The 12,826-nt window shown below is 36.8% G+C and overlaps 1 protein-coding gene across 5 annotated transcripts in view; it reads left to right on the plus strand.

Moving 5' to 3' along the window:
• Positions 1-12,826, plus strand: part of CHD9 (chromodomain helicase DNA binding protein 9) — an 87,199-nt gene that overhangs the window by 41,603 nt on the left and 32,770 nt on the right. For all 5 annotated transcript variants that reach the window (XM_082289829.1, XM_082289831.1, XM_082289832.1 and 2 more), the window contains 7 exons: positions 2,966-3,077; positions 6,235-6,384; positions 7,551-7,619; positions 7,708-7,763; positions 9,139-9,256; positions 9,774-9,860; positions 11,180-11,317. In XM_082289829.1, the coding sequence (XP_082145955.1) occupies positions 2,966-3,077; positions 6,235-6,384; positions 7,551-7,619; positions 7,708-7,763; positions 9,139-9,256; positions 9,774-9,860; positions 11,180-11,317 (730 nt within the window). The remainder of the gene's footprint in view (positions 1-2,965; positions 3,078-6,234; positions 6,385-7,550; positions 7,620-7,707; positions 7,764-9,138; positions 9,257-9,773; positions 9,861-11,179; positions 11,318-12,826) is intronic.

Consider the following 12,826-nt stretch of genomic DNA (forward strand, 5'->3'; position numbering starts at 1 on the left):
GGATCTTTATGCTTTCACGCAGAAATTTATAAACTGGCAAGAGAACTTGTTCGCTCAATGAAAATTTTTCACAGAATTGATCCAGTTTACAAGCTTCTGAAAATCATTGTTTTCACATAGCAGATTTTTTTAGAAGTTTTTGGCCAAAATATGAGCAGATTGCATTTTTACTGATAGGAATGTATGACTTTAGCACCATACTGTTGTTCATCAACTTCTGATAGCAAGGAGCATTGTGATTCTGGGCGCTGGATCAGAAAGAATTGAAACTGCATTTATTCCTCTCACTGGCACCATATCCATATAGAAGAGGAAACATTCTGATCTGTAGCATGTAGAGATGTTCAGAAAATTTCAGGGAGATGCTTGTGAATTATTGGGCATAGGGAATGCGAGCTCCAAGCAAGACACAAAAGCTGACAGAAATAGGATAATGTGTGTTGGACTGCAGGGGCAGAGCAAGAGGTGAACCCAAGGAGGAACTAAAACTAAGAAAAGGAGAGGAACAAATATGCAAGGAAAGATGTAGCTAGAGCAGTCTAATCACAAAATATCCCCATGACCTAAAACAGAAGGTCCTTAAAATCCTCAGCTATTCAAGGGATACCACTGCAACCCAGCATAAGCCCCACATCCCTTAATATTGTGCTTCTTGAATACTCAAGGACCATTGAGCCTAAAATAGTAAACAGTTGTGCATGAAGTGAGAATAGGCTGTGGTCGCACAGATACAATTACTTAACATAGCAACATGCATTTATGGATTGTTTTAATCTCCCATTTCACAAAAGAGGATCAACATTTAGAATAGATCGTCCAGGTACCTACCAGCTGTCAGCCTTGGAGATAAGTGGAACTTAACTGCGCTGAGCAACGTAATAGAACTCTGAAACTGGCATTGAGTAGGGATCACAGGTCTTCCAGAGACCCCTTCCAGCTTGACTTACATCTTAACACTTACTCGATTAAAGAACATTCAGTTATCCTTTTTCTTTGAAAGAATTCAAGAGCAGGGAAAACATGTATTGATACTTTTTTTTCCAAACCCAAAAGGTACAAACCAGGAACCTGGTGGAATGGATATTGTTTCATGAATGGTCTTCCAGGAAATTCTCACTCATAAATTTACCAGGTTTCCCTTTAAATCCATGTTAAGTTTTAGCATCCAGAATTCCATTTAACAACAATTTCAGAAGGTCAATCACAGCGTGCCTCATCTGCATCATTTTGGAATACATTAGCTGATTTGACATATTAGTGACAAGTGCTAATGTAACAGTTAAATTTTATGAAACAAAATGAGATAAAAATGGAAAAAGTGATTATCCAAGTCCATAGCTAGAAAGTGTCATATTGGACAAATACCCAAGAATACAAGTCTTAAAATAAAAACCAAAGAAAACAGAAAGATGATTCCTAATCAGAGCTTAAAAAGTGAGGGGAAAAAAACTGCTCAAAGTAACCTTGAAGTCAGTAGGGAAACCAGTGTGTTTATTGCTGAAATTATTTCCTGTGATTATGAAACATGTTTTCTAAGTAATAATTAAACTGAGAACACCTAATGAAAAGGCAAGGACCAGAATTTACTTGTGAACAAGCAGCTCTGTGATTATGCTGACTGCAGCTTCATTTCAACCTACATCCATCAGTGCTGTTGACTTTGTGCTAGAAGTAAAAAAAAATATGGGAGTGGAAAATCTTTGGTGGTTTTGGGGTTTTCTAGCCTTTCCACTGAAGATACCTAGTGATTAAATATTGAAAAGCAATGAAAATGTTCATTGCCTCTGAAGATGTACCTGGAATCTTTTGTAAGCCATGTTGTTAAAACTTTCCGTAGTGTTTTGATAATTCAAGATGCTTATTTTCTATGTGAACTGTTAGTCTGGACATAGCAAATATGTGTGTATTCTCTTTGAACACTGGCAAAGAGAAGTCAATGAGTTGTGTTTCAACCATTACATTCTCACCAATAGTATTCTGATCAGGTGACCAATATATTTGATGTTATTTTGCTGTAAATAACTGGTATTGTCTGTATAGAGACTAAAGTCTTGTGCTTAATTTGTTTGTAACATGGCAGAAACAGCTTGTATGCTGGAACACTTTCCTCATATTCTGTTACAGGTCTGATAAGAGACTATATGAAATACGTATTTTAGGACAGCTTCTATCTGTGATTTTCTTGGACAATTTGTCACTATTCTACAATCATGCCACTGTAAATATATTTAAAGAAGTGTATTTGGCACATGTCAAATATGGAAAAATATTTTTACACTCTTTAGTTAGAAACAAATCTGATGAATTGGTGTGGTTTATAGTGTAATCTTTAAATCCAAACAAAGAAATAATTGGTGCTTTTTCATTAGAGTTTAACTAATTTATTTAGCACAATGGTGGTTCTTAACATATTCTGATAGGTTCTAAGATTGCTTACAGATAAAACAACCGGATTTTGGATATAGCTTGGCTTTTTTTTTATAAGAACAAAAAGGATTTGTTCAATTCCCTTATTTTTTTTGTTGAATGACTTATTTAAGTGTAACAGTTTTGCATGTAAGACTGATTTGAGTGATTTTAGTAAAAATAAAGGAAGATACATTTTAGAGTGGTAGATTGTTTATGATAAATCATTTAGTGTTGTCATCTGCAGATGGTATCTCTGCTAACTTTGTGTTGTTCACCATTGACAGTTGGTTTACATGTTGGATTTTGTATTTCTGTTTTCGTGTAAAGGCTTAAAATGTGTATGATAATTAGGAATTTGTGATAGCAAGGTAACTGTAGAGAAGCTCACTAACACTAGTGAACAATATGCTGTAAGGTATTTGAGAGCTATCACTCATTTTTCGGATGGGTGCTGAGTTTTATATTGAGAATATGGGAATTGGTAGTGATGTGATCCTGAAGTTACACACACTGGTGTACAGCATTCACTCAGGTGCTGGGGTTTTGTTTCCAACAGAAAGCTGATCATCACACTGGGCAAAAAGCAGAAAAGGAAAAACGAATCTTCAGATGAATTGTCTGATGCTAAGCAGACTCCACAGAGGCCGCTGAAAGATGAAGACTCACAGGTAAGTAGTCAGTATTCTTCCTTTATAAATTTGTGTGTGTTATTTCTGCAGATCTTTTTTCCCCTCTCTCCAGAAAGTTACGCTTCCTTTGACACAGTGACAGTTGCTCTCTCACGTCTGTGTATCTCATGGGTAGAACCTTTCATCATCAGCCACTTTCCTCAGTTGAAAATCAGAAAATCCTACAGCGTAGAATCCCTTTTCCATAACGGGACATCAATGCCAATCTGTTTAATTTCAGTACAGAAGCCCATAGGTTTGAGACTGTAAGTACTTACGCTGAGCTGGCAGTTAGACCTGATCCTTACTTTGGCTGAGAGTGAAATGCAGAGATTGCCTAATAGAAGGGACATTTATCAGTGAAACTGGCTCTTTGAGAACTTTTAAAAGGGTTTTTTCAAGCTTTAATGTGTTTTTTTTTCTGAGCTCTACTTCTGTAGAAACAGAAAAAAACCAGATTTCTTGCAGTGTTGGATCTGAAGGCAGCAATGATCAATATGCCGATAGACTCGAGTTGCTTGTGGAATGAAGAATTGAAGTGGTCGAGTCATTCTCTTGAGGAATAGCTCTCTTGTAACTTCCTGCATTTTTGTCATAGATTGCCCAGGAATAATAGTAACATAGCTAATTATTTCTAAAACTTGTGTACAAAGAAGCATGAAGTGTTGATAAGAGATTATATTCTACTTATGTGTGTATTAGTAACAGAATTATAACTTCTTGCTTTAGGGCAATCTCCAGTAAAGTAAGGTTATGTGCTGGAAATGCACAGGTTTTTGTCCTGTGGCATTTTCATCCACAGAGGCAAAATCAGTTTTCAAAATAAGGTGCTGTTGACTAGAAATTAATTGCATTAGTTGATGGTAGTTGTCAAAAAACAATTATGAGATACTGAATTGCCCTCTGGTGTTACACAGATAATAATGCTGGAGGGGAAAAGGGATCAGAAGCCATTTCCCAGAATGACTTCTCATTAACTGAAGTGATAGCTCATCTTAGGTAAAGGTTACATGGAAGGAACTGTAACTTCTCAGTAGTGTTCTGTTATCAGATAGACATAAATTTATAGGCCAACAAATATAATATACAGGACTGAAGATCAGTTCTTTCCTGGGTGTATTGTGTAATCACCTGCTCATGGTGTGAAGGGAAAAGAGGGTAGAGATGGTAAGGGGTGGTGTGAGAGAGAAATAACTTTTACTGCAGAATGTCACAGCATTGCCCTGCTCTCTTTGCAGGAACTGGGGAGAAGCAGGAAAGCAGGAAAGACATGAATTCCTTTACTTCATTAATTCATTTTCTCTTTAGTTTTCGAACATGTTCATGATTTTATTTTCAAAGAGCTGTTTAATTTCTGCTGCAAATAGCTGTTTTGAAGCTCTGGGGGGCAATTTTAGGCCTTTTTTTCTCCCCTAATTTATTTTGCATGCTTAGTTTCACATTTAGTGTCTTCCTTAAATAGATAGATTTGTTTTTATTTTTATTTTTAATGTGTGATCCTACTTCATTTTGTGTCTTAGAGCCATTTGTTTATGGCCATAGTTCTCAGCTCAGGGAAATACAAAAGTTTTTTTCAAACAGCTCAGATTATGTATTAATGTGTTGGAGAACATATGTTGATGTTTTGCTAATCACTTCATACTTTAAGAAAAGACATAGTGAGAAGAATTGAAAATGCCAGTTACATAATTTTGTATTGCTCATATTACCTGGCTTTTTTTTTTTAAATCCTACTTCTGTCAGCAAACTATTATTGATTTAACTGTAATGTGACACTAGTGTGTCTTTGAATTAGAAATTCCTTTTGGTGCTAACACCCAACCCCACAAGAACTTTATGGAAGAACAGCTAATCTACATAAATGTGCAAAGCTCATGAAGTAGTTTCATTTTTGCAGCTTCTCTAGAGGAATGGTCATGCCCATTCTTTGTCTTGGACTATATACGTAGGTTGCTGCTCTGTAGTTGTGATGTAGTTAAAGTACAGCCACGTCTTTTACCAGACACCAGCCAGACCAAGGGCTGAACTAACAGTCAGGAAGAAAAGCTCCTGTGCTGCAATCTCACTGTTACTCAATATCTGCTCTGCAGAAGCCAGTGTGGCCACAGGATTTTGGGTTTTGTCCTATTCACAACTTATTCTCCCAACTGAGTGCTGCAGTGTAATAAAACATTGCAACTTGCAATGGATTTTCCTGCACAAAGATACCCTCTACTATGTAGCTCAATATAATAAACTTGTTTCATAGAGACTGTTTTGTTTTGCTGTTTTTATTTTTGTGATGATCAGTTCTCTAAAGCAGATTATAGTATTTTCAAATGTTAGCTGACTAGTTTGATACTGCTATTTTTATCCAGTGAATCCAATTTACAAATTAATCTTACAGTTAAATAGGCAGTGTCTCATATATTGGTAGTGAGGGGTTGGAAATGTTATGCAATATCCTAATAATCTTAAGTATTTGAAACTGTGAGTGAGAAGGAATTATTTTCTTTGACTGAACATTACTTCTTCAGCTGGAATTTGTTGTCGTCAGATTCTCTCAGAAGCCAGAATGAAAGGTTAGAGAGAGAAACTGCAAAGTAAGCCAGATAATGCTGTGAAACAAGCCTCGATTAGGGTGGAGGAGAAAATACAGACATTAACAAAGGGACAGACTTTATTAGCCATCACGTCAGACTTCGTCAGCAACCTGACCAATATGATCTAATGAAATCTTCATAATTTTTTATGTATAATCCACCGTTGTTTAGTAGAAACACCTCAGCTTATTTGACATCTTTTCCTCTGATTCTGGAGTTGGATGGTAACACTCTGCTGTTACACCGCATTAGGAGATCACTGTTGAAATACTGATGCTCGTGGGAGATCTGTTAAATATCAGCTTTGCTCCCATACTGTGAAAAGACTGCTGTTTCATGTTTGCTTTTGAACCCTAAAAATAAAAGTATTGCATGCTTACATGAAAGAGAAAAGAACTGTTTAATTAATTGAACATAAATGAATCACAGAGGTACATTTCATGGTTTTTATCAAATGTTAGCCTTTAGTTTTAGGTGCAGCTGAAGTATTGCTTAGAGCGTCCCAGAACATGCAGCTCATGTTAGGGGAAATTTCGGGTAAAACCTGTATCTCTTTTCTTTCTCCTGCATGGCAGAAGAGGAGATCAAATCGTCAAGTTAAAAGGAAAAAATATGCTGAAGAGGGAGAAGGGAAACAATCAGAAGAAGAAGCAGCTAAAGTTTCTGTAAAAATCAAAAAGAATTCTGCCCCTTTACCTGCTGAACAGCCTTTACAATTATTTGTGGTAAGTAGAAATTGGCTTGGTCTGTGGGAAGTTTCTATTTGTCTCAAGCAGTTCAGTGAATAAAGCTCCTAATTTGGAATGCATTATTATTTCTAAGCCACAGTTCAGTGTGACATTTTGCTAAGATCTTGAAAACTGGAAGAAATTACTTCTTACTATTTTTTTTTGTGTTGCAAACTTTTGTTGACTTAATTGAAGTTAAGAATAAGGATAAGACTGAGGATGGGTATATCTCAAGTAATTTTTTATATGGCCTAGGCATATGAAAAAGCTCTGTTCTAATCTTACCATGACTCAGAGAAGCATCAAATTATTTGGGGGATCTCTGGTTACTGAGATATTTGAAAGGGACACTCCTCCTCTCCCCACAATGCATTCAGGTTTACACTTCACTGTTTAACTTGGTAGACTCAAACTTACTGTCAAGCCATTAGAGGTAAACAGAGTGACAGGGAAAAAACAGGAAAAAAGTGTTTATGAGATGCTTGAAAGAGTGCCAGAAGTTGTAAGGGAAGGAGAACGATGATATAGTTGGGAACAAATCAGACAAGAGGGAAGGTAACTGATTATTGCAAGCAACTTTTTCAGATGATCTCTTTATCTCTGGAACCACAGCCGCAGTTGTGGCAGAGCTGTGTAATCCAATCTGCGTCTCATCTAAGCCCTGCTGGAATTCCCAGCCACAGCCTTTTCTCTCTGATTCCACAGCATGTTTGTTACCTGTGTGCAGAGTAGATGTATCAGCCTGAGTTTGTCACATGCTGGGTTTCTTTCCTCTTTTTTCACCTGCCTGTCAGAGTTCTTCTCCACTTGCGTGTAACTAAATTCTGGGTATGTCCAGTGCATCAGTTTAACTCAGCAGGGCATTCACAGCGTCTGGAAAGCATCAGAATCCCCAGTGCTTGCAGTGAGTGTGTTTGGCAGGTGAGCACTGCAGCTGATGATGCGTGGAAGGGCCGGACTTGCTGTACTTCTGCATGTAATCCTTTCTGGGTAGAGACCTGGATTTTAAATACTACTCCCAGCCTGTTAGGATATGCTACTGGTAGAGGTTAAATTTACCTTTATTGCTTATCTTCTCACAAGCCACTTGTGGTTGAAGGTTTTAAGCCTGAGAGAGAGGGCATTTACTGCAGTTTTGTAATATTGTTTTCCTGTGTTTATAGGAAAATCCAAGTGAAGAAGATGCAGCAATTGTAGACAAAATCTTATCCTCCAGGGTAATAAAGAAAGAAGTAAGTGATTGTCATGGAATAGAATACTTTCTTTGAAAAAGGGGTTTGCATCTATCATTTTACATTTCCCCTGAATTTCCTTTCCTAGATATCTGCTGGGATGACAGTAGACACAGAAGAGTTTTTTGTAAAATACAAGAACTAGTAAGTATTAAAAAGTTGTTTCATTAGATGTGTTGACTGCACTGTTAAGTATCATATTTATATACTCAAGTTTTGTATTGTTTGAAGGTTATTTTGTCATCTATTGAGATTTTTCTTTACCACTTTAATCTTTAATTTTCTAAGAATCTGCAATATATTGATAGTAATAATTCTAAAACTATCAGTGTTGTGAAATCAGCACTGTCCGATAAGCTGGCAGCCTTTATTTGCCAAATAAGAGAATTTTTTAGAGAAGATATTTATTAGATTAGAAGATATATTTATTAAATTCAGCAGGGACTACATGCCTGAAGTAAATGTTAATTTCGTGAATTTAAATCAGAGGTGTTTTGTGAACCTAGATTAGATTTACAGTGTCATGTATTTAGGAGATGCCGATGTAATAGTCAGTCTTACTGTTTCAAAAAGAAAGAAAAAACTTGTGATAGAAGTGAATTTACATCAAAAGCAGGAAATAAGAAAAAAGACTGAAGAAAAAAAAGAACTTTCCCCATATTTTATTTTAAATTTCATAACTATTTTCCTGTTACTACTCAATTTTTGATGCTGAAAATCAAGCACATTTTAAATTTTACATATGTGAATAATTTAATCAGATTTTTGCTAATAAATGTAATCTTTTTTTGAGACTCTGGTTCCACATGTTGTTGGAGAACATTCACCTCATGTTTTTTTGAAAGGATAAAGTCTGTCTTTTCATCTGAGAATGAGTAATCCCCAGCTGTACTTTATTTCTAGCGTATCTTTAGAAAGCTTAAAAAATGATGACAATATACTAAAAAAGGGGGGTGAGGAAGAAATATGTGTCCTTCTGTAATGTAATTTCAGAAAGGGTCTCCTGGGGGCAGTTAGATGCCGTTGGTACTGGTGCTGATGTTTCCTTCTCCTTTGACTCTGAGCTTCTCTCCCAGCCCAAGCCAGTGACAAGTTCCTCTCTGCCATGGGCTCTGCTGCTCCTCACTGAGCTTTCTGTGGGCTGAGCTCTGTAATCCAGCAGTGCTTGTGGAGAGATGGTCACAGGAGGTACATGGGAAAATCAGATCCAATATATTAAGTAATTTATATCTCTGGGTACTTTCTGATAGAGGTGTCAGATTTTAAACTTTACTTGTTTAAGCTCACTTGAAATAAGCTTGTTTCTCTTCTTAGGACACATGAAAGAAATTTGTGAATCTATAGAGTTCTATAGATTCCAGCTCAAAAATGCTGCCTTAACTTGGTGCTGCAAGATGATTATTTGGAGGAATAAATCTTGGATCTTTATGGTGGATTCTGTTATTTTAACTGTATATTAAAAATAGATAGTAAGCTTTTGCTTTCACCAGTGCGTTAATGTCAATCTCTGTGATTTTAGCTCATATCTCCACTGTGAGTGGGCCACAGAACAACAGCTTTTAAAAGATAAAAGAATCCAGCAGAAAATAAAACGATTCAAAGTAAGGAAAGCACAAAGAGCTCACTTTTTTGCAGATGTGAGTATGAAGTATAAATTAAATAAGCTTTTTTTTTCACCTTGTAAAATTGTGATTAGTAGTTTGCTTTTATATAAAAGAGCTGATTGTTAGGAAGTGAAAATAAGCCATTGGCGTTGCAGCAGGAGGGTGGGTTATTTAATGCAATTTTAAGAGCCAGTCTTCTGGAGTCACTGAACTAACCTGACTTACATGGTTTGAAGTGGAATTGGTTGAGTAACTACGTAAAAGTGGTAAGGAGGGAAGAATTATGTCAGTATGGCTAGTTTCTCTAGGACTTCCACAAGACAGCATTTCATCCAAGAATGAGTGGATCTAGTGTCAAATTCCTCTTCAGTGAGTGCTGCCAAAGAGAACCAAGGGGATGTGTGCAGGGGGCTGGTGTGGAATTTAAGGTCTGTGCAAAAGTCTCAATAATTTCCAACTACCAAATTCATTTTGTGTATAATGAGACCAAGTCTTAACAAATACCAACTATTTTTGCCTCTCTACTGATTTTAATAATCTTTCCCTGCAGATGGAAGAGGAACCTTTTAATCCTGACTATGTTGAAGTAGACCGGGTATTAGAAGTGTCTCTTTGTGAAGATAAAGACACTGGTGAGGTAAATATGTGTTAAAGCAAGTCAGGAAGATACAATTGTCAAACACTACTTGGAGGTGTAATTTTATCAGATCTCACAGTAACACTTTATTGATTTTAAAACTTCACTAGTATTTTTAATGAGACATGACAATCTTGTCCTTTCCTGTGCTAGCTGTGGATTTGAAAGAGAAATCAGCATTTAATAGCTTATATTTTTATTAGTATTAATAGGTCACAGTAGACAAAGCTTAGGTATTGACTGACATAAATGTGAGGTTCAGTAGTTGTCTTGTGGGTTCCATCAAAAGGCTGTGTCTCTGACAGTGGCATGGGGTCACTGGTAATAAAAGCTTTAGGCAGCCAGTGATTTGAAGTGCTTTGATAGCCACCAGTGAACCTTTCCCTCTGTATTTATCAAAACTCTTTCTTTAAATTTGAAGTACCTCTTCTGAAAAGCTATTACAGAATGAAAACATTCTGAGATTAAAAAAAGAAAATTAAAAAAAGAAAACAGAAAAGCAAGTCAAGCAATTAAATTGCCAAAATTCAGGAAGAGTCTGAGACAAGTGGAGATCAAAGACCGAGAAGAAAGTTGTTGATAAAGGCTACTGGAATATCTATAATGCTTATTCTCCTTGTGTAGATAGCAAAATGAGCTGACTTTTACCCAGTGATTTCTACATTAATCTTCCTAAAGCAGGGTTGAGAGTTAAAATGACTTTTCATTTGTATGCAGCAGATTTGTCATTATTAAACTTTTAGAAAAAGTGTGTTGTCATAAGACTTAACCGTTAGCTTCTGGAAGGATGACTCTTTATTTGGTTTTTAAGTATTTAGGTACCGAATCTAAATAAGATAATCTGCTTTGGTTCCATTTTTTATATATGTTGTTCATCAAGACTGTAAAGCTTTATCAAAGTTTTGTTGATAAGACTCTGGTTTAGGAGCTCTAAAGCTCTTTGGTTTAGGCCTAGGTAGCCTGATTTGGAGAGTAGAGGAAATGTCCTGGGTAGCACTTCTGTAGTTAGTCCTGCCACCCTGCCCCATTTCCACAAATACCACAAATACTGTAATTTATCTTTCCTGAGACTAAACCAAGATCTACTTGTGGGTAAGTGGGATTGAAAAGTACTCCACAGGTCTACAAAAAGTGGCAGAGTGTTAGGAACCAGGGATAAGTAGGTAGCTAACAGGAATCTCCATTGAACATTTAAAAAATTGTTAGAAATACGCTTTTGATTCCAGCTCTTGTGTAAGCAAGCTACTCTAATAGTAAGGCATATTAGCAGTCTGTATACTAAATTAAAAACTGATAACATTCAGAATTTTCTTCTGCAGCCTGTTATTTACTATTTAGTAAAATGGTGCTCGTTGCCATATGAAGACAGTACGTGGGAGCTGAAAGAAGATGTAGATCAAGCAAAAATAGAAGAATTTGAACAATTACAAGCTTCCAGGCCTGACTCAAGGAGATTGGTAAAATTATATCTAATTTACTTGTCTGTCTTGGTAAATCTGACTTGATTTTCCCAGCTTTAAACTCTTGTGTTAAAACCTAAGGCTTATTGACATTCTGTGTAAGGAAAGCAGCTGTGTGCCTTGTTACCTAGGAATAATAAAATACTCAGGTAGGCATAGATAAATATTCTCATCTTAGTTGTTACACTAAAAAAATAAAAATTTTTGCTTAGGAAAAAACCTGAAGTGCTTGAGCTTCTAACTGAGCAGTGAGCTGCACGTTGAAACTGGCTATCACAGAATCTGAGCACCTTTAAAATGAGCAGAAACCAGGATGATGTATTAACATCCTTTTATAGAGAAGAGAGTTAAGTCTTGTGCTTCAGCACTGAAGAGAGTTGGCAAATGAGATCTGTCAAACAGATTCTGTAATTTCTTCCTGCTTTTATTTTTCTTCTTGTCGTTAAATAGCTAGCTGAAAGAAAGAAAAATACGTGTAATAAGGAAACATGTTTTATCTTTAAATTATCAATCTTCTGTCTCCTAGAGCAGGAGAAAGCAAAATAGTTCTATTTCAAGTCCTGTATGTCATTGTCAGAGTAGGACATGTGTCCTGCGTGGTGTAGTACAACACTTGTTCTAACTTACTTCTTTTACATAGCTAAATATGCACAGTGTTTTAATTCGGAGGCTTTGGAATTTATTTTAATGGTTTTTCCATCTACAGATAATGACAGTAGTCACGATTAACATCTTTATATTATATTGAGTTCGTTTTTGTAGTATTTATTTAAAATACTGACATTTTGGCATGTGGGAAGAAGAGCTTTTATACCTCTGTTACCATATTTGGCTGTGAGAGAAAAAGATGATTAAAGCGCAACTGTACAACTGACAGTCATCTCAGCATCAGCAACAAGTATTTTTGCTTCAGGCTTCAGCAGCTACAAGAAATTATTTGCTGACTGCAGCCTTGCAAGCAGGAGTGTGGCTGCTCCGGGTGTGGGGGAGTGGACAGATGGCAGGTGGTGGGAGAGGGGAGGAAGCCACAGCTGCTGGGGAGGGACAGCTCCTGCTGTGCCCAGACCTGGGTTCAGGTGATGCCGACGCTGGCAGTGCAGAGAGAGAAAATTCACGTGGAAAATTCAGAGCTGCCACATGAGTCTCGAGTGAATGCAAGCTTTTATAAATGTTGAGAAATGGGGAGGGAGTGGGGGGGGGAAGTACAGCTGGTGAGAAAAGCTCTTACTAAAATTACTTCGCTTGAATGTGTGAGTTTGTTCACGTTGGGATAGAGGAGCTATCAGAAGAGTTTTCTGCTGGAATCCTACCTAGTATCAGTCAAAAACTATGATTTCACCTCTAAGTTGCCTGCTAAGCTAGAGGCCAGGCTGTTCTGGCTCCAGGCTTGGGAGCTAGTATGTGTGTATATGTAAGTATTCTATATGTAGCCTCTCAGCTTTCCTTAGCTTGCTAGGGCCCTGAAGGTGATATACCTTGATACTGTCAGTCTGTTTTGTCATGGCC

This window comes from Coloeus monedula (assembly GCF_965178545.1).
Source record: "Coloeus monedula genome assembly, chromosome: 13".
NCBI classification, from domain to species: Eukaryota; Metazoa; Chordata; class Aves; order Passeriformes; family Corvidae; genus Coloeus; species Coloeus monedula.